Source organism: Leuresthes tenuis, unplaced genomic scaffold (assembly GCF_036924035.1).
Source record: "Leuresthes tenuis unplaced genomic scaffold, fLeuTen1.0.hap1 SCAF_24, whole genome shotgun sequence".
Taxonomy (NCBI): Eukaryota; Metazoa; Chordata; class Actinopteri; order Atheriniformes; family Atherinopsidae; genus Leuresthes; species Leuresthes tenuis.
In genome coordinates, this window is record NW_027325378.1 from 3,839,156 (window position 1) to 3,866,064 (window position 26,909).

A 26,909-nucleotide genomic window follows, 5' to 3' on the forward strand; every position below is an offset into this window, starting at 1 on the left:
GCTGTCAGAGGAGGGGATTACTCATTGTGAGAACCACGAGCAGTCGCTTCTGTTGTTGTGGTGCCTGAATTGCTTTCCAGTACCAGGGTATTTGGTTAAGCAGATTGTGCTTCTTCACGTCCAGCAATCATCTCTCTTGGCGGCAGCTCGTGACAAGTGGCTTGGAGGACAGCAGAATGATACAAACAGGTGGGTGTGGTGATGGACTGTGTCTTGAATTCGGTTTTATTTATTTTCTAGCTGAGATATGGAGGAATACAAACACTAACAGGGCTCTTTGTGTTACCCTAATAACTCAGTGAGCACAGTAAATCTTATGATTCTTTAGAGATAGCTGCGGTTGTTTTTATCATTTGAAACCACAAAACCAAAAGTCCCTCTCAGAGATGACTGGTGCCATGATGGTAGTTCTGATATGTCTTTGTGCTGGCTCACATAAAATGGCCGTTTAACTAACATTTGATGCTTCTTCCACACAAAATGGGCCTACACCGACTGCCTGGCAATTCATTTATAAATGGAGCAGGTCGTAAGAATGGAGAATTTCTAAAAAACATGAAAATCTTACCACAAAAACAAAGAATTAAGACACCAAAGTACTGCTTCCAGAACAAAATTAGTAAGTCAATACATATCTGCTGTTTGTTTAGGAGTTTGGGAGCTTTCAATATAAAAGAGCCTTCAATACTTATTAAGCAGGAGAAGACAAGGCAACCTGTTACTGTTAGTTTTACTGTAACTTCAGGGCTGCTTCGGTGGCACAATGTTGGGCTCAGATAGTTTGGAGATTTCATTTGGTTTTGTCCCTCAGCTGAGAGTCTACTTCAATATGGCCAAGATTAAAATCCATGGTGGATCAAATATTTAATTAGAAAATAAGAACTCACTGAATCAACATAGTATTCTGATTAAATGGCAATCAAAGCGCCCTAATTTGATCACCATCTTGGCTAAATGTAACACACCGACTGACTTTTAAGATTATATTATCGATTTTTCTGTTAGTTATCTGGCTTTGGTTCAGTGGCATTTACAGTTTTTACATCAAATTGAAATACTTGTAACCTTTACATGTTGTTTCTGTCTGATCATGATGTCTGGGATATAATCAGAGGAAGAATCGATGAAAGGATGGCACCATGTTCAGAAGATTTAATCCAGAATCCTGAACATGAACCACTCAGGAGCATGTTATGAGTTCAGACTTTAACCAGGTTAAAAGAGACACCTTCATCACACTGAAAACACTCACTTTAGGTTCAGCATAGCTTACCAAGCCATTAATCTGCTTCATAGTACTACCTTCTGACAGGAAGTGCTGATGCACAGACTAGCCGCTTACAGATGGGGGTGGGGGGGGGGGGGGGGGGTGTAATTAACAGCACATACAGCAACACATACAGCTTGGTTCTACTTTTTTTAAACATTCAAAATGTAAATAGAAGAGTGCAGTGATTTGCAAATCTGTCAAACCACACATAAAGTGCATTTCTTCAACTGAAAGCTGAGGCCTTTATTTACTTCTACTGCTTCGGGTACTCGGCCTTAGTAGAAGGAGAACTTCATTTCTAATTCTCATTATTATTGATCTTACTTATTGCTAATGTGTAATGGAGCACATAATGTGTTCACCTGCACGTCAGCCTGCTGTCCATTCATTCCCACGGGAATCACCGTAATCTCTGTTTGGTGTTTGGAACTGTTTGGTTCTGATGGAGGTTTCTTCCTGTTAAATGGGAGTCGTTTCTCTCCACGGTCGCCTCATGCACACTCAGGACGGGAGATTGGAACAAAGAGAAGTTTCAGTGCAATCTGTCAGTTTCTTTAGCTAGGAAACAGTTTTTAATTGGTTCTGTATGTATAAATTGGACTAATTTTGAAATTAATTAACTGGATTTGATTGGATTATGATTACAATGAATTGAACTGCTATTGGCTTGAATTGGACTTTATTATTGAAGCGCCTTGAGGTGACATTAGGTTGTAATTTGGCGCTTTATAAATAAAACTGTATTGAATTGGTTCATTAGCCTTAGTCTCACAACATTTTGTACAAAACCGACACCAGGCAGAATAATCTACCTGCTTCTCCTCCTACGTCAGTGTTTCAGTGTGTAATACTGGACGTAAAACCAGCCAATAACAAAATTACTTTTTTATATTGAACACTACAGGACATAGTCAGACAGAGTTACAGACAGAGTTACAGAAGTATTAGATTAAAAGGTGCTGTTGCTACACACTTAACACTTCCAGCAGTTTATCAAATTCAATTACCTTCCGAATTTGAATAAATAGATGTTATTATGTTTTTTATTGTGAAGGATGTGCATGTATATCATATGCAACAGCAGACCAGACAGAAATGCAGTGGTTCAGAAAGAATAAATCAACATTGTATTATAATATTAGATCACTCTGACAAGTGCTTGATCCAGTACCAGAAAATATTAAAAACAGCATGCTTATTTTTGAATTTGATTAGATAACGGTGGTAAAAATGTACATAATTCATCACTATTTCAAGTAACACAAGAGAATTTGTTTGCTCTTTGCCTTCCCTTAGAGTGGTGGGATGCAACATCACCGTCATAGAAACAAATCTCCATGTGAGCCCTGCACATTCATAGCCGTACCGGGAATTTGTTGACATGTTGACGAGGCCACAAAGGCGCCATCAAAGCCTGCAAAAATGCCAAGCGACCCTCAGGCAAAACAGTGTGGTGCAGGGCTGGAAACCAAAGTTAGGGCTTGTGGTATATGTTGGATCCCTGACGCTTTAGGGCAGTTTCACACCCGGGAATGTGCATCTACAGTAAAAACTTTACAGTAAAAAGACTAAATAAATAAGAGCATCAATAGAAATCTCTGTAAGTTTGGCAAATTAAGAGTCTGAGAACCTGAGAATGGCTGTGATCTTTGAACCTTCAACCAACACAGCATTAAAATCAGGCATGAAGCCACCACATGAGCTCTTCTCAAACATCAGTAAACAGTTCATCACAGCACCAACAAATGCAAGTTCAAAATATATCATGCAAAGAAAAAGAGATAAAAAGAGCCTTCCCTGAAGCTAAGATTATTCAAAGTGGATCGGGGCGCAGTTGAAAACTCTCCTGTGGTCTGAAATTCTTTTCTGGACATTGAAGACACCAAACCCTGGGGGCTAAAGAGCAGAGGGACCATCCAGGTAAACGTTCTTGCTTGTAGAGCAGTCCTGTAACAAGTTACAGTCAAACCTGGTCCGTACCAAGCTTGTCCACCTGCCGGCGTACCTCGGCCTCTCATTTCCCGGAATCGAGCGCCCAGGCAAAGCATCCCATGCGTTTAAATTGATTTCTCATTGTTTTACCTATGTAAAACTATAGTTATTCTCTATAAAATGTAGTTTTTGTTAATATTTTTGGTTGTCTGGAACGGATTAATTGGATTTGTATTAATTCTTATGGAAAATATTGCGTACATTTGGTTTTCGTCAGACTTTTTTGAACGGATTAATCACGAAAACAGAGATTCCACTGTATAACGTTGGGAGCAATATGAAACGTAAAATAAACCATGGAAGGCTCCAAACGATTGAGCTGTTTAAAACTTATACTAAGAAAAAATGGGAAGGCAGCTGACTTAAAAAAAAAAAATATCAAAAGAATAGGTCTCCTCAGCTCCAAAATATATTCAATATAGGCTTTATTTTGCACTTCTGTTCATTGCACTTTATTTATATTTCATATCAGCATTGTTTTGGAGGCATTTTCCCCTTCATGTTAATCATCTGACACTAGCTTATTTTTTTACAATAATAATTAAATGTTCATAGATTACTGCCCTTAGTTTAAATCCACTGATCCTCCCTTTGTTCTTTAGTTCTAATGTCACTTAATTGTTTACCTTGGAAAAGAAAGAAGACAAATAATAGGATGTGGTGCCATAGATGATTAATGTCAGAGGAAATTCGTGACATTTTGCAAAGCAGAAATGATTTCCTCTTGTGTTCATAATAAAATCATACAAATTACTTACAAACAAGTACACGATGGCTTGATGATTCCCCTGTTGTCGCGGTGCAGCCTTGAGTCTCATTTGAGGACCCTGAATTAGGAGATGTAAGCTGCATGTCAGACTTATTGTGTTACAGAGCTGAACAGTAAACAGCAAATCCCCTGAAAGACTCCCAAATGACCAATTAAAGACATTTAGTCTTAGAGGCGTGATCTTAAAGAAGTGAGGCTTAGTAGATGTATTTGTCTTCGACGTCACAAAAAGCCAGAATCAAATAACAGGTCTGAATCTATATTTGGATTCAGCTTTTTTAGCTACACCCATTTCAAATATATCAACATTTCTCTTCTTCAATTATCGGACAAAGTAATAAAAGTGTTGATAGAAAAACAACAGACAATGCTCTTTTGAGTTGGCATTATTTAACAGTTATGGAGTGATATTGATGTTTCCCCCACAGCGTCAACAGGAAGCTGCTTTTTCTTTATTACTGTGCTTCAACATTTGTGTTGGCGCATTAGACCCATTTTAATAGCATCCTGGAACCATTCCTACCAAAGAGCGACATTTTATTAGCTAGAAGACATCACCACGTGGAAAAATGATGGGATGGTTTCAGCGCATCTAGTGCTTAACATGGTGAGACTGCAGCTCATTGTCATTCTGTCATGTGGTGGAGCGGCGCTCTGTACATATAGGCTACAGGAGGCCTGCTGGAAATGGGAGGAAGGCCTATTAGAGGTAATGAATGGCTGTCAACCACAGGGCACTCGGCATGTACTGCACGTCATGTACAATGAGCATATCTTTTGGAAAGAGAAAATGCACCACAGAGTGCAGTGATTCTTAGCATTTTCTGCGAAATTTTAAGTGATAACTGATACAATTGTGTTATTAAAGGCTTTTATTGAATGGATATAATCAGACGAACAAAGTCTTATTGGAAAGAACAGTTGAGATAGTTGTCAAACATAGCTCTGTTTTTTTTTTTCTTTTCTCCCGAGCATATCCATTATTTTCCCACAATTACATAAATTATTAGGTGGGCACCTAAACATCTGTTGACCTGTGCACTATTTCAGGCACTGACATGCCTAAAGAGTATCGTGAGGCAAACTTTTGGCATGTTGGCAGTCACTCAAAGTAACGTCACTGAGGGCTGTTGTCTAGGTTTTGGCTCAAGGCGTTCAGTCTGGGCACATGCTTGCCAGCCCCATGAAAGACAACAGCAGCTCACGATTCACTGGCCACTAATTGGAGTGTCACTCCACAGTCATTGGGGATATGAATGCTCTGTGTAAAGACACATAAGCAGAAACAGAAACACGCACTTGTGTTCTGTATCGAAATTTGAATTAAAGTAAATCTTGCATTAGTAATTGATTTTACTAGCTCATTACAAATGGGCCTTGACAGCTAATTTACTTTCACGAGATTAAACATGAGCATTATGAGCCGTTAAAGCATTAATACTGCAGCTGCTCTAACTGCTGAGACAACTTCCTGCTGTATACTGTGTGTTTTTAAATTTCCACCGGGACCAGCCGTGCAAAAAAATGCATACACTTGCGTTCCTCTGATGCACTGTGGTTTAAAGAATCCACCAGTGGGCCTGCTTGTGTTGTGTGCTAATGTTAGTGTAACCTCAATGAGACTGGTTTAGAGTTATGGCTCTTGTGAATGTTCAACTTGAATAACAGCAGTGTGCTGAGGCATTGTTTGCTGATTAACTGTAGAGCTGCATAAAGTTGTGCTCAGGCCAGGATCAATTTTTGTTTCTTTTCCAAGAAAACGACTTTGTGAGTCAGGAGTAAAAAAAACGGCCCACAGTTCAAGCCTAACACAGCTACACCACCAGGAAAAAACTTCCATCAGCTTACTTATAAGGAGAAACTCCTGAGATAATGTTTAGTGTGATCAACCAACACACAATGATACGTTGGGACATAATCAGAAGTGGATGGCCAACAATGCATAAAAACCTAATCCAAGCAGACTAACAACTGATAAATAATAGATATTGTGGCATACTCAGGTTGAGACTAACAACAACAGGAAACTGCTTCCCTTAGAGACATACTGTTTAAACAGCATCCCACAGACAAACATAGCATCACACTAACCACTCAGACCAAGGAACTGATGAAAATGAATACATCTCTAACTCATGGTACTATCCTAACAACATCAAAAGTATCTAACCACAATGCACAAGAACAGAACTGAACTACTAACAACTTACAGCATTTTACAACACAATTAAAAGGCCCTTACTGCACCACAACCTGCAGAGCATCATGGGAAATCTGTTCATCCATACCCCAATACAATGTGAAATCTTGCAAGTTATCTATGTAAGATTATAACAGTTGGTAGAATAGAAAATAAATGGCTTTATTGATCCCCCAGTGGGGGAATTCAAAATATTTAATAATAATATATAAAAATAAATAATAATATGATATATGACCTTACCCTAACCCTAAGTCCTAAAACATCATGATATCTTTAGACAAGTTTTAGAAAAAGATAAAGAAAAACCTAATTTAACTAATGAGACTGAAATGTTTTACTAGGTAATTTATTCATAGAGGAAAATGATCTGAGATTATATAATCTGTGAATGCTAACCTCCAAGATTAGCAGCTAATATATTATTCAAAGAACTGGGATCCATGTTGGTGGAAGTGTATGAAGAAACATACAAACTTTCTGAGAGGCTCAGGTAGAAGACGGTTACCGAGTCTCTAAATCTGGTCTCCGCCTACCCACAGTCAGATAAAAATGTATATAAATGGATGAAATTAAACAACACGGTTACCCTCTTCACAAATGGTTCTCCAACGAAGGTCACTCCAAGAGCAGCTGTGTAATGGTTTGCAACGTCTCAACAATGCCCACAGTTACTTCTAAGCAAGTGTCTTGCCTCGCTTAAAGAACTCTTTAACAACTTTTCTGGTTTAAATGAGAAATATTTTGTTTGAAGGTAAGAAAACGTCGCAATCCAGAAATAAAGAAACCAAATCCTCACAGAAAAAGGGGCCATGCAGCAAGGCAACAACGCCACTCTTACTTAACTATTTTGAATTAGCAAATCCAAATCTTCACCTTAACCCTCCCAAAACAACATTCAAGGAATGAACTTCTAATTGTCATAAGAATAACTGCATGTGAAGTGAAATGTAAATTGAAAATTAAAAATGGTGGCCATAAGGGTGACAGTGTAAAAAGAATGTATTTTAGCCCAAACCACGATCATTTTCTAATCCTAACCAAGTAATGTTAGTGCAGAAACCCAACCAAGAAGGGATAAAAGTGCTTATCAAATCCATCATAGAAGTAAAAAAATAACTTGCCGTATGATGGTCCTGAACATATGTTCCACCTTTGTTGTCCAATCTGATGTACAGGGCTGATTAACAGTAACTGCAAATGCATTAATCTCTGCACAACGAGGCCACAACAGACACTGAAAGCACTAACTAAACGATCCTATAATGTGTTCGTGTTGGACTGAATGAGTTGATAATGCTTTAGTTCATATTCATATAGAAACATCTTTGAACCTTTAAAAGGTTCACTAACTTTCGGACACCATTGTTTATGCCAGCACCAAACAATTTTGCTGCCCGTCCTGACTTTCATTGTCCTTCTCCTCTTGACCCTGATCTTGCTGCACATTATAATTGGTGCATCGATTTGACTCACAGTTTGTCAGAGGCATGTGTGTCTCTGTTTTCCATGTCTGGGGAGACATTGATCTAATTAGAAGTCTTCATTAGTCAGCTGCAGAGTGCAGTGTCATGCTTAAGGAATGATGTTCTGGCTCTGCATCCCCCCACGAAACACAATACGGAGCCTTGTCTGAATCCAAAACAGAGGACTGTTCTCAGCTGCCAGTGGAGAAAAGGAGAGCTCAGACAAAGAGTTTTTCTTTTTTTCCATGTAATATGCATCTCAGCTCCGGCTTTCGTTCTCCGGTTTGTTGTACGTCTTTGTCTTTATGCGCTGGATTTAATGCAACTCCGAGAATTCATAGAGATCGAATCCCATTTCACAGCCTTTTCTTTTTCTTTTTAATGCGTGTTCATCACCTCCCACTTGCATATAAGTAATGGATTTTAAATTAACCTTATAATAATTGGTCAATGGATATATTTCAGAACAAGTAACTGTTAGTTTTTAGAGGATTTTGTTAAGTTTGGACCATACCATATATGTCAAGTCTTCAAAATGACCTTTTCTACAGTTTACCAAATACTATACTTCTTTTAATAGTGTTCAATTTTACAGCTAGTTGTATTATATCTGTTTTTCTTGAGCATTTTTTGAGACATTAGTATGTCATAGTATGTAGGGCATCTCATTAGATTTTAGATTTAAATGATGAACTATGAATATTTCCCCACTTTGTGCCTATACAGCAATGAAACACTTTCACAATAATGTCGATTTCATTTTCACTTTGCAGTCACGGCTGGAAATGATTCACCTCAGACATTAATTGAAATGTTAACTTTTATTTCAGAGTTGTAAACATGCATACAAATATCATCATAACAAGATGGGATGCAGCACTGCCAGCATCATGAATTACTGTGCTGGTGAATGAACTGGAGCAGCGACACCTCTATCAACTGTCCACTGGCCATGGCAAGGGCAGAGGAAATGCACGCATGGACTGTAAAAATGAGCACCCCGAGTGTTTTGGCTGTTGTGACAGTCTTTTCTATGATTCCTGGTGGGGTGCTGAGCGATACGAGAGCCACTCAGGGTCTGGAAGCCCAACAATTGGCCCAGGGGTCCACTATTCTGCACCGTCGCCTGAAGAGAGGCTGGATCTGGAAGCAGTTGTTTGTCCCCGAGGAAGATCCCACTCCTCGTGTTATTGGCCAGGTAAAGCTTCATATTGAATGTCCGCCATGCCCTTGTTATGGTGCTTTACTTTGAAATGCATGTCTAGCTGCCTGGGAAAAAACATGTTTCAAAAACCTGCCATTGTGCCCCCTCCTCCTCTTTCTGTAGCTGAAATCCGATTCTGACCGAGGCGAGTTTTCCATCAAGTACATATTATCAGGAGAAGGTGCTGGAGATGCTTTTCAGATAGACGAGTATTCTGGTGAGATCCGAGCGCTGAAGAAGCTCGACCGTGAGGAAAAGGCCTTCTACATCCTTCAAGCACAAGCTATAAACAGGAAGACCAATGAACCAGAGGAGCCCCAGTCGGAGTTCATCATCAAAGTGCTGGATATCAATGACAATGTCCCCCAGTTCCAGAACGAACCCTATGTGTCCAGCATCCCTGAAATGAGTCCAATCGGTATGTTTGAAAGCACCAAAGCAAAGGACTTCTAACAGCTGAAAATACAGGCATGCAATTCAATTCAAATTCACAACCCCCCCCCATACTCAAGTCATGTTTGTCACTGTCAGCTGGGGGCTGCTTGTAGTGCTGTTCTAATCTGCAAATGTCTTTAGGGGCAGATAAATAGGACGGCATGCTCGGGTTATTGCAGCTAAAGAGATAAAAAGAAGGTGAGGAAGATTGTAAGATTGGATCAGCCTCATCACAACACATACAGTACATGGATGACCTGATCACGGTTTACTCTTTGTAACTGGATAGAACAATTTTTAAACACTTGGGATTTTATCTCAGAGTAATCTTACAGTTATAGCTGTGAATTAGCCTTTTAAAAGGCAAACGATGCACTGATTTGGATGAGGTGACAATGGAGCCACGTTCTGTTCTGGTTTTACCAACTCTCTTCTCACCAAAGTGCAGGAGATGGCTTCAGGTTTCTTGGATCATTCATCAATCCATTTTTCCCACCCACTTAATCCTGTTCAGGGTCATGCAGGGGCTGGAGGCCAACCCAGCTACAATTAGGCGAGAGGCGGGCTACACCCTGGACAGCTGCTCTTTTAATTAAACAGCCCTTCATTTTAAAAACATTCTCTGAATGTACATCTATAAGGACAAAAGGACCTTGTTGGAGCTCATGTGACATTTCTGTTTGGTGGCGGTGCCTGGTGTGATGACGTTGATCCAGCCTTGCAAAATAAAGCAAAATAAAATATATATCTTTTTAAATCCAAACTGAAGACCGAGAGCGAAAAGTTCTATGATTTCCTGTCATCTGTCACCATTCAGGAAGTTAAAAGTATTGGATTCTGTATTATAGCTGAGATGCCTTTATGGATAAACCTCTTAAATAATGCCATTATAACCACTGCCCTCTCATACCACAAACATTACCATTTCAATTTCTACCTAATCTGCTTCTGCAGCATAATATCTCACTCATAATAAATCATGATGTATTTGACTTTGAGAGTGAGAGGAGAAGGTTGGAGTGAGGGCATCAGAAAATAAGAAACGCTGCTGTAAATCCATGAGAGACAGAGGAGGCGTGAGAGAGAGAAAGATACTCTAGATAGAGAGGTGAGGGCGAGGATGTGGTCAGCGGAGAAAAGGGTAGCAAGTGTGAAAGATAGAGAAGCAAAACTGATTGAAGGAGAGAAAACGAGGGGCAGGTGGATAGTGAGATGTCGCTGTAGGGCTGGAGAGGTTGTCACGGACACCTGCGCTGAGTTGTGAAAGGCCATCGCAGCTCCCACCCCCATCTCCCCTTTGTCAACATCCCTCCTCTAACCCTCCCTCAGCTTCACTCTCTCTGCTTTTCCATTTCCACCGCTCCCCCCTGAGTCAGACAGACAGACCCTGCGGGACTGTGGCATAATCACTTTATTTCCCCGTCGACTGGAACTGCTGCCTGAGCGTACTCTCACTGTGCAATCCGCTCCACCCCCACAGGGACCACAGTGGCCCAGGTGACAGCCACAGATGCGGATGATCCCATGTTTGGAAACAATGCGAAGCTCATCTACTCCATCCTGCAGGGGGAGCCCTACTTCTCTGTGCAGCCAAAGACGGGTATACATTTGATAATGCATTTACTTCCTAAATTCTTTGTGGGTTTGACATAAAGAATGGAAAAATATTCCAACTTCATGTTTCTGAAGCGCAAGAACGTGTCTTTAGACCTTGAACCTTCAGTCTAACTATGAAAATGAAATCCACTTCACGGCATCTTTATTTCGAAACCTTGTTTTTGGAAAGTTTGCAGCAACAGAAGTTAACTCATGACTGAACATTTACACAGTTTCCTTGTGTAATAGAGGTCAGTCACAGCTGCTCCCACACACATTGTTGACCCTGAACTGTGAAGGCGGTCACCACTGACCAAATATTTAAATTGATGCAATGGGTAAAAGATCAAATTCTGACTTTTTACGGAGCCTCTTGTTCGTTTTCATGGACTGAGCAACAGCTGACTCCACTCCATTACTTCAAAGTCAAGAACATCTCCACAAACTGTGGATATCCAGCTTGTACAACTGTTCAGATCAATTTACCCTTAAAAACACAACACTGGCACAAACTACAGGTGCTTTCTGACACATTTTTTAAACTCTCTGCCTCAAAAGTTTGCATATATTTGTCATATAAGTCATCATTAACAAAAACTGGCAGCGTTAGAGGAGAAACAAACACAGTCGAATTTAATTACACCTTTTATTGTTCAAATTCAACTGACCTGAGACACAGCTGCTTTAATTAATGTTAAGAGACCAGGGAACATTTATACAGTTGATTATTTCCTTTTTGCATCTTTTTTATTATAATTATCTTTAAAAAACTAATTAAACACGCAGTCAGCGAATTAATTTTCTTGTGCATTTTATTTGTAAAAACTTTTATGGTCACGATCATTTAATCACTAATTAATAATCCCATCATTCAGAGGGATTTTGTTCAGATTCTGGTTACTTTCTTTGTAATCTGATTACATTTCATCCATTACTGACCGAGCCTCACACGTGTCAGATGCTTTCACTCTGCAGCCGTCAGCTGACTGATTATTTACTAAAATTACACGAACAGGTGCTTGAAATGATGACTTCAGCGTAAAAAACACCACGTTTGCTGGGCTGATCTGATTCTGATATTGTTCTCCCGTTCATTGTTGACCGCAGCCTCTAATCTCGCCAGACAAAAAGAACAGTAAGTCATCTGAAAGCCCTCTTAACATTTATTTCAAGCTGATTAACCTCCATGTTTCCTGCAGTGCAGTTTTACCAAATCAAGTCGGTGGACTCTCAAAGATCTTTTACTCGAGGCAGCTTTTGTTTACTTACATGTGGTAAAAATCCACATGTAAGTAAACACCCGCTGGTACTCAGGATGCTAATGAACCTAACTCTCCCCTTATCCACCTCCCCACTGCGTTTCCTCTCCACCTGCAGGGATTATAGTCACATCTTGGCCTAACATGGACCGTGAAGCCAGAGAGGTGTACCTGGTGGTGGTGCAGGTGAAGGACATGCTCGGGCTCAGCGGCGGTTACTCCTCCTCCACCACGGTCACCGTCAGCCTGACCGACGTCAACGACAATGGACCCACATTCCATCAACGTGAGTCACTCCCATGATTCACAGTGATGCAAACACTGCGCCACACACTCTCTGGGAATCAATGAAAGAGTACAAAGCGTTGCAGACTTCGAGGACGTGTTTAATATTATACCTACAAGGTATTTATTTGATCACGCTTCTCCGGTTCAGTGGGGTGGTTTGAGCTGCCAGGACCGCATTCGACTGTGCGAGTCGTGTTATTCAGCCGGCAGCAGAAATTAAAAGGAGACAGTCGAGCAATGAGAGCGAAAGAGACGGGAGAGGAGATGGGGATGCTCTGCTCATCTGCGTTTGCTCGTGTACATGTGCCACACGCTGGATGAATTTAATCATTCACACATGAAAGGACATTTGTCATGACCTTTGGAAACAAACCGAGCCTTCTCAGCGATAAACCCCTCTAAACGAATGCAGTGGGAAGAAATCAATTCTGTGGGAGTAAGACAGCGAGGATGAAGCTTTTAACTATTAATGTCACATTCACATTCATTGCAGGTGCCAGTGTATCCCGTGGATTCCATGTTCAGTCAAAAGGCCCCATAAATATTGGATGACCACACTTCACTTTGAACTGTGGCCTCTGCTTTGTCACATAATTGCAAATTATTATCAGCAGGGTTTTTTTCCCCCAGAAGCAGCTGGTTGCCTGTTGAGTTCCTCCCAGTTATGGCAGCCATCCAAAAGGAGTTGCTCAAAGACACAATCAGATTTTCCCATCTTCTTATTAGGGTTAGGCTGGGATTATGTGGGGTAGCCACAACTTATCTGCGACTCACACAAATTGACCCTCCACCACAATGTTTTCGCTTCTTATCACTTTACACACCAGCAGACAATCTATACAAACCATTAAAAAGTTATTCTCAGGTTCTGAAAACACTGTTTTGGAGGAGAAACTTTTGTATTTGTCTCTTTTCCTCAAACTTTATCATTACGCAGCGCACAAGCACCAGTTTGCCATCCCTCAGATTTTGCATTCCTTTTGATATCATGTTCAAACTTTCACCTTCTCAGGCTAAAGGTGTCCCCAAGAATGATTTCTTAAAACACTCTTGTTTCCATAGATCTGTACACCTTTGCCATCTCTGAAAATGCAGCCTTGGGCACCACGGTAGGCAAAATTATGGCACAAGACGGAGACATTGGCATCAATGCCAAAATGACGTACATCCTGGAGGAAGACCTGGAAGAAAACTCCACTTTTATCATCCAAACAGATCCATTGACGCAGGAAGGAGTGATTCTGCTGGCCAAGGTGAATACACCTCATGCACCTACATCTAATTTGGAACGTGGAAGTTTGAAGGGTGCTAGTGTGTATCCAGCATCCCCTACCCTGGCTGCAGGGGATGCTCTTCAGCCTTGGCTGGCAAGTCGCTTACGAGACTTGAAAACCAACGCCAAAGACGGATGTACTGGGCCCCCGGCGCGTAACGGCAATACAGCGCAACTACGTCATGGAGACGGTCGAGACAACAACAACAAAACATACAGCTAAACACATATGGGGGGTTTTATTAATGAGAAAAGCTGTTAACTGTTTCTAAGAAACCTTAAAGACCGCTCTGCTATTAAACAAACACACAAACAAGCAGAAAATCTGCAGCATTACTGCACAGACACTCCGGTTAGGGGCCCTAAACATGCACAGGTCGGGCAAATATTTACTTTTCATGAATGCACGTCAGCATAAAGGTTATTTCACGATGATCCAATGACACAGTCAGTTCTGCACTTATTAAAATAACAGATGATACAGTAATATCCCTGATAGTATGCCAGGAGAGCCTGGGATCCTCTGAGGAAATTGAAAAGTGTTGTCAAAGTCATTGGCACAAAAGCTGCTTTTTCACTGCACCTGGTTCCCAGGTACTAGTAGAATGTATGTAAGCCGATCCATTTCAGTTATCTAATGGTCCATCCCTGCAAAGGCCTGCTGTGTTTCTGTCCAGTATATATTGTCCGACCTGTTGCTCATAAATGAAAAGAGCTGAAAACACTTCAGTCCAGCTTTACTCCAGTATTACTCTTCAGTCCTTGTGCTCTTTGAAAAAGGAGCTGTTCACTTCCACACTGTTGAAGAATTTGCCTCTGGTGTAGTTGGGTGTCAGCTTTGTAGAAATCAGCTGTTGCACAAGGTGTCTGGAAGACAAGGTAAACTTTGTGTGGTGCTGCATGAGAAAGATTGAAAGCCGTAGAGGCAGAAAGGCGAGTCGAGCCCTGCTTTCTATACAGAGGAGAAGTGAGAAGGAGAGCGAATGGCTTCTTTGTCCATCTACCTACACAAGAAGCATCTGAGGGTAAATCCAGTCCATACAAGGCAAAGCACACGTCGTGATCCTGGGTGAAACTGCCATAATGCTATGCACAGGGCTAGCAAAAAGCAGCATATATTTGAAAATTAGTGCAGCTTCCCACAATTACACTGAACTGAAAGGGCGAGGGGAGGGGAGCCGCCCAGCTATAACACTCCTTTCTTTATAAGATATCCAGACGATGAGAGGTCCTAAACAGCTGAGTCTATGTCAGCACCAATCTTGCAACGTTCAGGATTAGAAGACTAGAAATCAAACGACATTTAAACACTAAACGGGATGTTGAGCCCAAGCTCAACCAGTGAAACACAGTTCTTTTCTATATTTGGTAGCAATTTCAACATTTAGCAACACTGCCAGGATGTGGGAACGCAACGTAAAAAAGCACTGATGCGTTTCATCAAAGCACATTCACATATTTTTGGAAGGTCATAGAACAAATGGACACGAGATTTCAATTTAGATGCTGTGACAATGAAGAACTAACTGTGGATTATTTTGCGATCATGGTAATGGTTTGCATGCTGTTCTCTTATTACGAGCATCATGATGTTAATCAAACCAACACATTACTCGAGTGCGTGCTCACAGCTGGAAGCTTATTGACCAAGAACGATTTTAACATCCAGTCTTATTTATGTGGAATAATCAGCTGTCTGAAGCACAAGTTGGTTACAGGCGATACAATGTTGGTTACTTCTTTAATGATGATTTCTTTCCTTCACAGCCTCTGGACTATGAGTCCAAGACACGTTACGTCGCTGCTGCAGAGGCGTTCAACGACCACGTTGACACTCGCTTTCTGGCTCTGGATGAGTTCAGGGACAGGACGACGCTCAAGATTGTTGTGGAGGATGTGGACGAGCCGCCCGCCTTCCTCTCACCGGTCTACGAGTGGAAAGTTCCTGAAAATCTGGCCGTGGGAACAGTGGTTGGCAGCGTCAGCGCCAGAGATACTGACAGAGTCAACAATCCCATCAGGTAATGTGAGCTGCCTAAACAAGGAAGAATGGCATCTGCCACCCAGCATCCAACAACCAGCATAATAATGACGAGGTAGACACCCAAGCAGGCGTGGGCACAGAATCCTGAGACAGCTTCCTCCACAGGGTGAAAAATCATTCCATTTCAAATAGTGTTACTGGCTTGGTGCATCAATTTTTACCCTTGATCTCTGGATACCCTGTACATGGTCATATTTATCTCATATTACTTTAGTGGGAAATGAGCCCTCCTGAATAAATCATGACATTTTTTTTTTTATACCTCACAGGCTTTTCTATCTATTGCCGTGGTATTATCACAAAGAGACGTTGCTGGGACGTGGGAATGTAATAAAGCACCATACGAGGTGGCATATGGAATAGAGATTTGCAGTCATTTGCAAGTGAGGCACGTTGCAGAGGAGACTGGTGCCTGTAGTCCATCTCAGCAGAGCTTAAGAGTGGCAGGTGCTGCATATCATCCTCAGCGTAGCGTCTATTACTGTCCCTCTGGTGACAGTGTCTCATTGATTAATAAATTCAGTCTGACATTTTAGGGGTTTCCACAGTTCTGGTAAATATAATTAAGTTTGCTGTGGTCAAATTGGCTTATTTCCCATGTTGTTATCAGCAAAGTAGCTCATGGAAATGATTCATTACTCTGTTACCCTAATTCACTGTGGTGCTATAATCACTTAAGTGTTAAAGGTATGATGAAGTCAAAGACCTCTGCAACAGCAAGCAAATATTTCTGTCACTGAACAAAAAGATCCAGCCTGGGTGGTTTGAGGCTGGAAAACTTGTGCTTTTAAAAGATCATTTCTTACATTGTGGATTGTGGGACCTCATTTGCGGCTCACTATCAAGACAAGACACAGATGTAACAGCATTATGTGTCTTATTAAGTCCCCTCAACCTTGGTTTTAGGCTGCTTTTCCTCACGAGAGACAGAACATGTTTACGGCATCGTCAGAAAATACTATTCAATTAAAGCGACTGTAAACATACAGAAAACCCTGCCATCTGTGTGCGTCTCTGCTTCTCTACTGTGTTCCTTTGTCACAGTGGCTTGTGTATGTACTGGCTTTGTTGGATATCTGTCAACAGATTAAAAAAAAAACGAGCAGTTTGCCTAATTAATCTCCCTGTGGTGTCACAGCGTTTTGTTTGCCCAGAAAACAACCTTGCCTGCTAAATGTGCCTCTCCGTGAATCTTCTTCTAGATACTCAATTGACAAAAGGAGTGATGCCACAAAAGCTTTCAAAATAGACCCAAACAATGGAACCATAGCTGTCGCGAAAGCTTTGGACCGAGAGACGACTGACTGGCACAATGTGACTGTTGAAGCCAAAGAAACAAGTAAGGGGAATTTCTTGATATGGGCGACTTCTGGCACATTTATCCTCACTCATGTGGGAGCAATGTGCTGATATACAGTACAATTTATTCAGGTGACTCACTGCCAAAAAGCTTTGCAGTAAAACTGTCTGATTGAACACTGCTAAGATAGAATAAATTAACACTGAATCACATACTGCAGGTTAACTTTATTCTCTACTTTCTTGCATTTCCCTCACATAAAGTTTGTCTATAACAAAGGAATGTGAACATTGCTATGGACGGTTTGCAAATGAATGACTAAATCAGCTGTATGTCACTTAATAATCAAGCTATGAGCTTTTACAGCAAAAGCTCACGCTCTTATTCTAGCTTCCATTTCCAATCATACATAAATTTTTTTTTACTTAGTAAGTTTAATATATCTCTTGCTTCAAGACTTCCACTTCAGAGATTTATGTGGTACTTGCAGGCAAACACAGTTTTCAGGAAGAAAAAGGGGAGCCTTTAGGCTGTAGGACTTTAAGGAGAAAGCTAAAGCTAAATGGTTTGTTTCAGGTGGTGGAAGAACTGAAGGGCTGCATGAGGATCATTAACAGAGTATCATGCAAAGCGTCTGGAGATGAGCCCCAGAATAAAATGACAGAGCTGGAAATTAGCACAGTTGTTCTCCTTTAAAATGGTCATGAAAGTGTTGTTACATAATGGGAAAAGTACAGGAAATACAGTTCCACCTGTACTTCGCTTTATAAATCAATGTCTCAGCCCTCCGGTCTTCTTCCTTTCTTTGAAGTAATAATCTTAAAGAAGATCTTTTTATATGAAATCTTCAGCACTGTACACCTGTACACTAATATCCAGCCCAGCAATGTCAAAAAGTACAGTACAGACTCATCCTTTAGTCGTCCTCCATGTTCATTTTGTTCAGAACTTAACTGCATTTGATGGGAAAAGCAACACGCTTCCTCATTGTGTTTATTCTAAAATAGCCGAATCATTTCAGCTCTTTTAAGTATTCAACCATATTTTCCATCTCTGGTTATTAAAGTCGTCTTGACTGAGGCAGGTCCTCTAAATCAACAGAAACGGTACGATATATTGTTTTTAATTGATTGTTTTCTGTCGCACCGTCGTGATGCAGGAGCACAAAACATTCATCAGTCTTAAGAGTTCTTTTGACACAGCTTTTACAAAGCATCTGTGATACATGCACCCAGTGGACTCCAGCTAATGTCTATCTTCACTACTGCAGCGCAGAACCATTTATCCTCCTCTGTGGTGGTGTTCATCAAAGTGCTGGACATAAACGACAACGTGCCAAGGCTTGCAAGAGATTACCACCCATATATCTGTGAGGGCACGCAGGCGGGAGAGGTATGTATATGATGATGTACTGATGTGCATGATTTAGTGGAAATAAGGATGTAGTCTGTAAATGTTCCTGCTCTGTGTCATCGTTTATTCCACCACAACATCTCTGTTTTCTGTGTATTATTTTAAACAAAAAAGAACTGACAACATTTAATTTTTGTACATTATTATACCAAGGCTCATTCATAACACTGACAGCTGCTAAATTAAAGTTTTTATTTATCTATATATTTATTTTCCTCGAGGATGGGAAACGCACAAGCTTGCTGAGCGCCAATGAAAGCCACATTACCATTTGTTGTTCTCACATTTTGTCTCTCAGCTTATTCAGCTTCTCAGTGCTGTTGATCCAGACGACCCAGTGGAGGGACACCACTTCTACTTCTCTATGGTCCCTGAGAGGCACATCAATCCCAACTTCACCATCAGAGATAATCAAGGTTGCATTCATTCTCACAACAATCCAAAGACCGTCTCAGACACTAGTTCTGATCAAGCCACGATAACTTTATCGATTACAATCGAGTTAAAACAACAAATTCATTAATTTGCTTTGTGGTCAGAATTTCTATGGAAATTCTCAGTCATCCTGCTCATGTTTTCTCTTGTTGCTAAATGAGAGCAACTGGACTTTCTTGAGGTTCTTGAGGATGTTGCAACTCTTTTCCAAAAGGCTTCATAAAAACTTTCTTATGAAAAAAACCTGGTGTACAGGTAACAACTAGCTAAACTAGCAAAAAGTATGAACACAGGGGAACAACTTCTTCCTAGCTTAGCTTCATGAAGATGCTGTTGATCCGTCAAAGGTTAAGGGCCATTTTTAACCTTCATGAGGATATCAGTCTGCATAACTCTCAGCCTCAGCAGACAGATACATGTTAAAAAGATAAATATACAGATAAAAATGGCCTTTAAGCTCCCGCCCAGTCCTCCATAAAAATAAATAAGATCGCACAGGCTCTGGTGATTATGCTACATGTTGATTTCTGATTATAAGTTAGCTTGTGCCAGCTAAAATTGGATGGGGCCAAAATGAGCCACTGAAACCCATAAATAGAATTTTTTTAAAAAGGGGTAAAAGGATCAGACAGCTGCTGCACTGCACTTACTTTCATTCCATCACAAAGCAGATCTTTGTCCACTTCCACCTCTGTCTTTTCCACAGCAAAGCAAAGCTGAATGAACAAAAACAGCAGCACTGACAACCAAGAGCAGCCCACAGCTCAGATTGTTCCACATATTTGTGAGACCGCCCACAAGTAGCAACAAATTCTATGACATCTCGATGCACGTTAGCAAGGCACCAACCGAAGGTAGCCAGTTCCCTCGCAAGTTCCCAGCTGTCCGTAAAGAAATAGATTATTTACACTGAATACTAGGTGGTATAGTCGTATACGTACAAGATTGAAACAAGGCATTAGAGATGCTGCAGGCCAATTTTTCTTCTTTGGACTAAACTAAGTTAGCTTTCTCTGTCTGTTTCCAGTCTTTGCTAAACATTGTTAACCAGATGCTGGCTGTAACTAAGCAGTAAATGAACATGTTTCCCAAAATATCTCTAAACTATAACTGTAAAAGAACAGTGCACTTGGGAAAAAAGCAGAGAATGTGCATGATTGCTGTTACAGTTTCTTACCCGACAACAGATATTGTTGAAACTACTAAAGGTCAGTGAACTCACTCGAGGAGGACCTTCAGCATAAATTAAATTTGTATAATTATTCTTCTTGCAACAGGAAATGTCATCCTGAAAACTACAGATTGTTCCTGTTAGAGGCTTCAGGCTGTGTGGTAAAAAAGGGTAGATAAAATAAGATTTGCATGCGGTGGCTGCAATAACAACAACTCAACAGTGAGCAGCAGCTAAACCACAGCTTGTACAAATGCTGAAGAGAAAAAGTGGGGATAGGGGGTAGTTTTATGCTTACATATAAAAATAAGTAGAAGCATTCAGGTATTTTGCAGCTTTTTGAATGAGTAGGTTGTTTTTGGACCCAACGGCCTCTCAGTGTTTGCTGTAGCAGTCAGAAGGCAGTCAACTTTAAGTTTATAAAGAATGTGGAAACAGAAGAAAAACTGCAGTTTAAAAAGGGATCGAGCGTTTTAAATATATTGAATGTTTTCAAATTAAACGTACGCTGCTGCAGTATATGGGTGGTTAGTCAGGCAAGCAGACCAGTCCAGTCAGCAATGAGGAAATTAATCATGAATCAACAAGAAAAGCATTTAAGAAAAAACATTTTCATACACGTACATTGATTTTCAAGGTTTTTGGTTCAGCGAGCTTGGATCAGATTCCAAAAATCATATTAAGTGTGTCGACTCGTCTGTTCACCCACACTCGTTTATTTTAGCCCACTGAAAAGGAAACCTCTCACTCTCACATCACTTTTAGACAACACAGCTGGCATTGTGGCACGCAGGAGTACCTTCACCCGGAAGGATCGAACCCAGTACCTCCTGCCTGTGGTGGTGACAGACAGCGGTTCTCCAGCGCTCTCCAGCACCAGCACATTGACCATCAGTGTTTGCAGCTGTCAGCCTGCTGGCCATTGTCCCACAGGAGGGGTGGAGGCCTTTGCTCTGTCTATGGGGGTCAGCATGCAGACCTTGTTAGGGTTTCTGGTCTGCCCGGTCACGCTCATAGGTAAGCAAGCATCATCCTTTCAGGCATCTCAGTCCCATCTTAAAGTGACTCTGGTCTTAATCTAGCTTTAAAGGCATCTATGTATCTCGCTTAGTTACATAAATGAGGATATCTACATGTAGAACCCTAAAAAGTAGTGAAACGAGGCAAAAATATAGCCAACCAATAGGTTATTCGGTCATCTAGAAAAGGGTTTAAATCGATTAGTAGATCTGTTTCTGTCATTATGAATCAAGAGTTTTATCCGACCTGAGTTGTGCACAAGTTGAATAGTCAGAGATACAACAGGCTCAGTCAAGAGATGCATACTAGGAAAAAGTATTGCAAAAGTAACAAACTATCCATAGTTGTCTGTTACTTCAGATTTTAGGTGATGTCAGTGTAAACCGTTCTGCAGGATGACCAAAGATCTTCATCTGTACAATTGTTTTGGCAAAGGTTCCAACAGAAACCAGGATAATTGACAAGAATTACCTCTGGGCAAATAAGATTACTGCTTTTAAGGGGCCTTAATGTAAATGTAGTCAGCTTTTAAACCGGAGTGAGGACAGCAAGAGAGATGGATGTTTATGCACTGTAGTTCCAAAGAGGCTTCCACCAATGATGTAAAGACATTCTTTTTAGAGAAACACAATTAAATTTGAATTTAAATCAAGTTAGAAAACTATTAGTATTTAAATAGTCCATTTATTTTAACTGGCAGGTGCAGAAGTTACATTTTGGGAATGTAAAAGAATACAGGTACAGTACCCACTCTCTGTAACTGTAGCCTGTGGACATCCAGTCAAAACTAAAGGTCTGATTAGCTTAACCAGCTCTTCAAAATGGAAATGCTAAGATTATTTACAGTGTTTCATGTAGTCATAAACAAGCCAACATGTTTGGACTGGGTCCAATGTTTCCAGGAGTGCATACTCTTGCAGGAGCACAGATAAGTAAGGAAAGGAAAGTCATGACAGCCAATGAGGCCTTTCAGGCAGTGGGAAAGCTGTGTTTCCTGTGAGAAACTAAATTCCCTTTTGGTATCGACTTTTATAAATTCTGTAAGAAAAAGAAAAACGCCAAATAACGCTGTAAAAGAAAAGAAAAACCCAATAAGCACAATGGGATCTCTGTGGCTGACAACGCAACCAGTGGACCAAACAGCACAAGCTTGTTTTTGTTTTTGGAGCCCTAGAAGAAATCAATCCAACAGCAATTTTGCTGAAAAGTTGTTTATGAAAAGTCATTCTTTTTCAGCATATGTGAGCTAAGGCACTTCCACCTGGCAGCACTTTGGCAAGTATATGAGCATGTGTTAAACAGCGGGGTTTTTCATTAACATATTTGTACTTTCATTTGAATCTCCCTTTTTAAAACTCACCAGCGTGCTTTTAACACACAACTTTACAATGCTGAAAGCTTGCAGAGCAGCGACGTCAGGTAATGAGCGTATTGGTTGCAATACATCAGTATCAATACCATCCTGGGACACTGATGGGTTTGCATAGTGAAGAGCTTTATTATGACCTCAGCTGCTTTGTGTCCTCCCTGTGCCCATCACATGAAAGATTAATGACAAAACCTGCAATGCTAACACTCTGAGAACAACAGCCCGTGAAAGTGCAGCACGAAAAAATGATCTCTTCGTGTTTGTGCCGCATGGAGCAGATGGAAAAAATACAAAAAATTGAATGTATTGCCTCATATCCCTCATTTTGACTGTTGTCACCATGAGAAGTTACAGAAAATCAAATCTGGCTGCTATTGTTTTCAGTACACTTGTACATTTTACATGGATGCTCCATCAGGTACCGTGTGTTGGGTCTTTTTCTTCTCTGAGCTCATGCCCTGGTGTTTAACTGTAATGATCCCCCACCGTGTCGTGTCTGCAGCGCTGTCAGTTCTAATGCTGATGGTGAGGAGACACAGGCGGAAACAGCAGGAGGGGCTGGATGTGGAGGTGAAGGAGCTGCCAGAGACCATATCACAGAAGCTTTTTTATTACGGAGAAACAGGAGCGGGGGGAGTGGGCCTGGATTTCAGCCAGCCCGTCGTCCCGCTGCGCCCACACCCCCGGAGGCGGCTGCGAAGGGAGGACGTCAGAGCCAGCATAAGGATGTCACTCCGGGAGTCGCACCTCATCGGGCCGGAGGACGAGGTCTTCGGGCAGTTTATTCTGGACAGACTGGCAGAAGCTGATCAGGATCCTTATGTTTCACCGTTTGACTGCCTTCGAACTTATGCGTATGAGGGGTCAGGGTCTCCCACAGGGTCTCTGAGCTCATTGGACTCTTCAACTTTGGAAATTGAACCCGACCAACCTGTTTGTAATCCCAGACCATATTTAGTAAGACTCACCCCTTGGCAGGGGGGAGTGGAGGAGGACACAACCTTCTGAAGACATCTTTTAGTTTTCCTGTGTGTGTGTGATGTTTGTCTGCGTGATGGAGCACGTCTTTAACGAAGAACATTTGGGGACAGCCTGCCTTCTAAATGCTTCTCTTCATCTTTAAACATACTGGGCCAGCTACTGTTCAACATGTTCAGGCTTTATACGCTAAACTAACAGGATGCTGGCTGTAACTTCCTTATGGCTCTAGGTACAATGACCAATGAGCAAACCATCACTCTGAAGACAAAACCGAGTGCATATAAGCAGGGACTGCAGGCATGTTTTTTATTTTATTCTGTGTAAAACTGTAACTGTAGAACTTAAATTCTACAGGCTTTATGTTGAAAAATCATGTAATCCATCTTTTACATATCAGCTCTTTAAAACTCTGGGCTTTTTGTCCATTCTTCTGTGTTTTGTTCAGGTTTTTAGCAGCTAGTGTTAAGAACTGTTGCTCATATGGAACACTTTTGACTTAAGTTTGTGTCTCAAATGGCAGATGGCAACTTCTGACTGAGAAAAATGAGGGAACATCAATTAGAAGCTGGGTTTCCTCTTCTGGATATAAAATATAACACAAACAACTGGTAGAGCATAATTAGCTCATTTATTTAAGTTAGTTGAGACAATGAGAATCTGCAGTTAATACCAAAGCAAGAAGCATTTCCCAGCTTAGAGGCACCACAACAGCATGAGGTAAAGCCAGGAGTGTGACGTGCTCTGCTCTGCCAATTGGAACAGCCCACTGAATGTCATACTTTCAGACTTAAATGGGGCCACAAACAATGGCCAGGGGTTATCTTTTTTTTTTTTTTTTTACCTGGAAATGACTCTTTCTTTTGCTCTGAGTGACAGTTTGAATGCCACGGCTGCTACACTGCCGTCAGCTACCCTTTCAGATTTCAGATGTCTGAACAAAAACCGTCCTCCACAAACCATTAGTTGGTGTTACCGTGGCTACAACCATCTTTTAAAGCTCAAAATGTGACCAACTCTCTTTCAGTCTTGTACCCCCACAAAAAGCCAATCCCAGAACTTGGACTGATAAACATTCTTAATATTACAGCAGCAGTTTTCTTTCTTGGGAGGAAAAACAAGCTGAAAATGCAACATTACTTTCTTAAGTTGTTACAATAAAACAGTTAGCAGCAGTTGTCTGCACACATATCGAGCAGACATGGAGCAGCATACTCATTAATTTGCAGTCAGGCCAGTTTGCTGTCTTCGTCTAGCACCGTTTAGTTCTCCCCGCCAACTCTTGAGAGCAATTATAAGGCTCTTTAGCTTGTGAGTTTCGAGACTGCAATACTGTGTTCAGCTAGGAGCCTCGCCTGTCTGCCGTGTTGCACTGAGCAGCGAGTGCACGGTGGGTTTGCTGTACTAGAGTTTTCTGCTGAAAGGGCTCCCTGCTGCCGCTGGAAAATAGGCAGCGAGAACAGCGTAAAGCGCTCTTTAAGCTGAAGTCATGTGTGCGTGTTGCTTCAGCTCAGACTAACACAGCTCTATCTCCTGAGCTGGACTTTGATGACAAGGCGGCAGAACAGATTATTGGAGAACGATAGTTTGTTATGATGTGGGACGACATAAACCATATTTTTTGGTGTCATTTGTAACATTATTCAGAAGTACTTCCAAAACAGAAAACACAAGAATTGAAATTGTACACACATTTGTAACGTATTTATGAGACATATTCCTGGGTCTGTATTTACTCTCATGTAAATTAAAATGCATGCATTGAGCATATTGATGGAGTCTTTTAACATACATTATGCTGTATGATGTGCTTTTCTGCCTTCTGTTGAGTCACCAGAGACCCCCCACGCTGCTCACGTCGGCCAATCAGCAGTGAAGAGGGCACACGGGTGACGAGCTACATAACTTCCAGCAAAGTGAGACTGTGGGAAGACGAAAAGTCGACCGAGAGTTGATTCTAAATGTGTTAAAGAAGTGAAACTGTATGAGTAAAGGTGAAGAAAAGAATAATGCCGTGTCTGCTTCTTCATGGTCATTTGATAAACACTAAAAGCAGCTGTGTGGGTGGCTGCCGGCGGGGTGACTCGAGGTAATTGCGCGGTGATCAGGTTGAGGCCCCCTCACCTACTCTTCCACTAATTGGGCCGTTTGCTCGCTGTGAAGGTCAGAGTTTGGGCCAGAGAATATAGTTCTCACAGAAAGAGGAGGAATTTCCTCCACAATCCAATTTTGAAGAAAAACAAAAGGTGAGAGAACAGGTGAAGGAAACAACTAATTGGAGGAATTTATTCAGCGTTTCCGTTCCTGCTGCGGTTGCTTGTGTGAGTAGATGCAGCGCTCAGCAGGACAATCACTGCAACTCAAAGTGAGCTTCAAATAGCTTTCACTTCTGTCCGGCCAGTTCATTGTAGACTAAATCATTGTCAGACAATGGCTTTTAAAGACAGAGGTGTTCATAAAAAAGGCCCTTTTAAAGTCTTTTCAAACCAATCTTCACCATCCAACGTGGATTGGACTTGCCAGTAAAAGCTAGGTTATAATTCCCTTTTCAATCGTGCCTCGATGTCAAAAGTCATTCTGCTGCTGGTCTCATTTAACCTTCTGAATTTCTGCTATTATACATGGTGAATATCACGGGTAATTTAACCTAACAGCACTTTTCTTTTTGCAATTATAGCCATTACAGTTACATGAAGGATTTCACTCCGTCCTCCGCTCTCCTGCGCAGGTTCTAGACTCGGCTCCTCTTTTCAAACTCGGAGCCAAACTCGTCACACGGTGCCACAATAAGCACTACAGGGTCTTTGAAAGAAACTCCCATTTGGCAGGCGGTGAGAAGATTGAAAAGACGCCTGAAAGGATTTTGAGAGCCATTTCTTCTGTCATTAGCAGCGTGTATGCTTTAAGGTTTGTCTGAAGAGAGAGCAAATGATTCATGTGCAATTTGGTAATGTGAACATAATTATAGAGTATAAAGATTCAAATCTGGAGGAGTTTTAAAACACTGTTTGTGTGAATGTGTTTAATATCTGTCATCTAAAAAGGAAAAAAAAAATCCACGAATAAATGCACCAACAACTCTGTCCATATGGTTAATTGTATGTTTTTGTAAATATTGTTGATATATACTTTTCTCCCATAAAGCAGTGCAAATAAATGAACAACCTACTCACAAGTGGTGGTAAAGCAGCTCTATTTAAGTCATGGAAATGCAACAATTTGTAAATCAATTTTAGGAAGATTCCTTATTTTAATTGGCTGCTACAGTTTGATGAATATCTCTGCGATTCGGTTACCAAACACGACCTGGTTCATCTTATGAAAACGTTCTGTCGGAATCCACCCAGAAGTTATTGAGGTATATAACTAACGTAAGACTGTGGATGCCATCCTCTGCTCCATGCCAGCACTTTGTCCAAAAAACTAA

The 26,909-nt window shown here is 41.1% G+C and overlaps 1 protein-coding gene across 1 annotated transcript; it reads left to right on the forward strand.

The window, feature by feature from the left end:
* cdh19 (cadherin 19, type 2) lies at positions 1 to 26,547 on the forward strand. Its single transcript, XM_072378673.1, has 12 exons — positions 1 to 189; positions 8,528 to 8,895; positions 9,025 to 9,319; positions 10,817 to 10,936; positions 12,310 to 12,477; positions 13,542 to 13,732; positions 15,520 to 15,773; positions 16,999 to 17,135; positions 18,367 to 18,488; positions 18,808 to 18,925; positions 20,881 to 21,132; positions 23,007 to 26,547. The coding sequence occupies exons 2-12, from the start codon at positions 8,608 to 8,610 to the stop codon at positions 23,510 to 23,512; spliced, it is 2,451 nt and encodes an 816-aa protein (XP_072234774.1). The 5' UTR covers positions 1 to 189; positions 8,528 to 8,607; the 3' UTR covers positions 23,513 to 26,547.
* The last annotated feature ends 362 nt before the right edge of the window (positions 26,548 to 26,909 follow it).

Excerpts from the sequence above, each read along its gene's own strand:
- cdh19 (XM_072378673.1), top strand. The coding sequence starts at position 8,608 with ATGAACTGGAGCAGCGACACCTCTATCAACTGTCCACTGGCCATGGCA. Across the intron at positions 12,478-13,541 it reads TGGACCCACATTCCATCAAC|ATCTGTACACCTTTGCCATC; the intron begins GTGAGTCACTCC and ends TTGTTTCCATAG. Across the intron at positions 18,489-18,807 it reads AGGGCACGCAGGCGGGAGAG|CTTATTCAGCTTCTCAGTGC; the intron begins GTATGTATATGA and ends TTTGTCTCTCAG.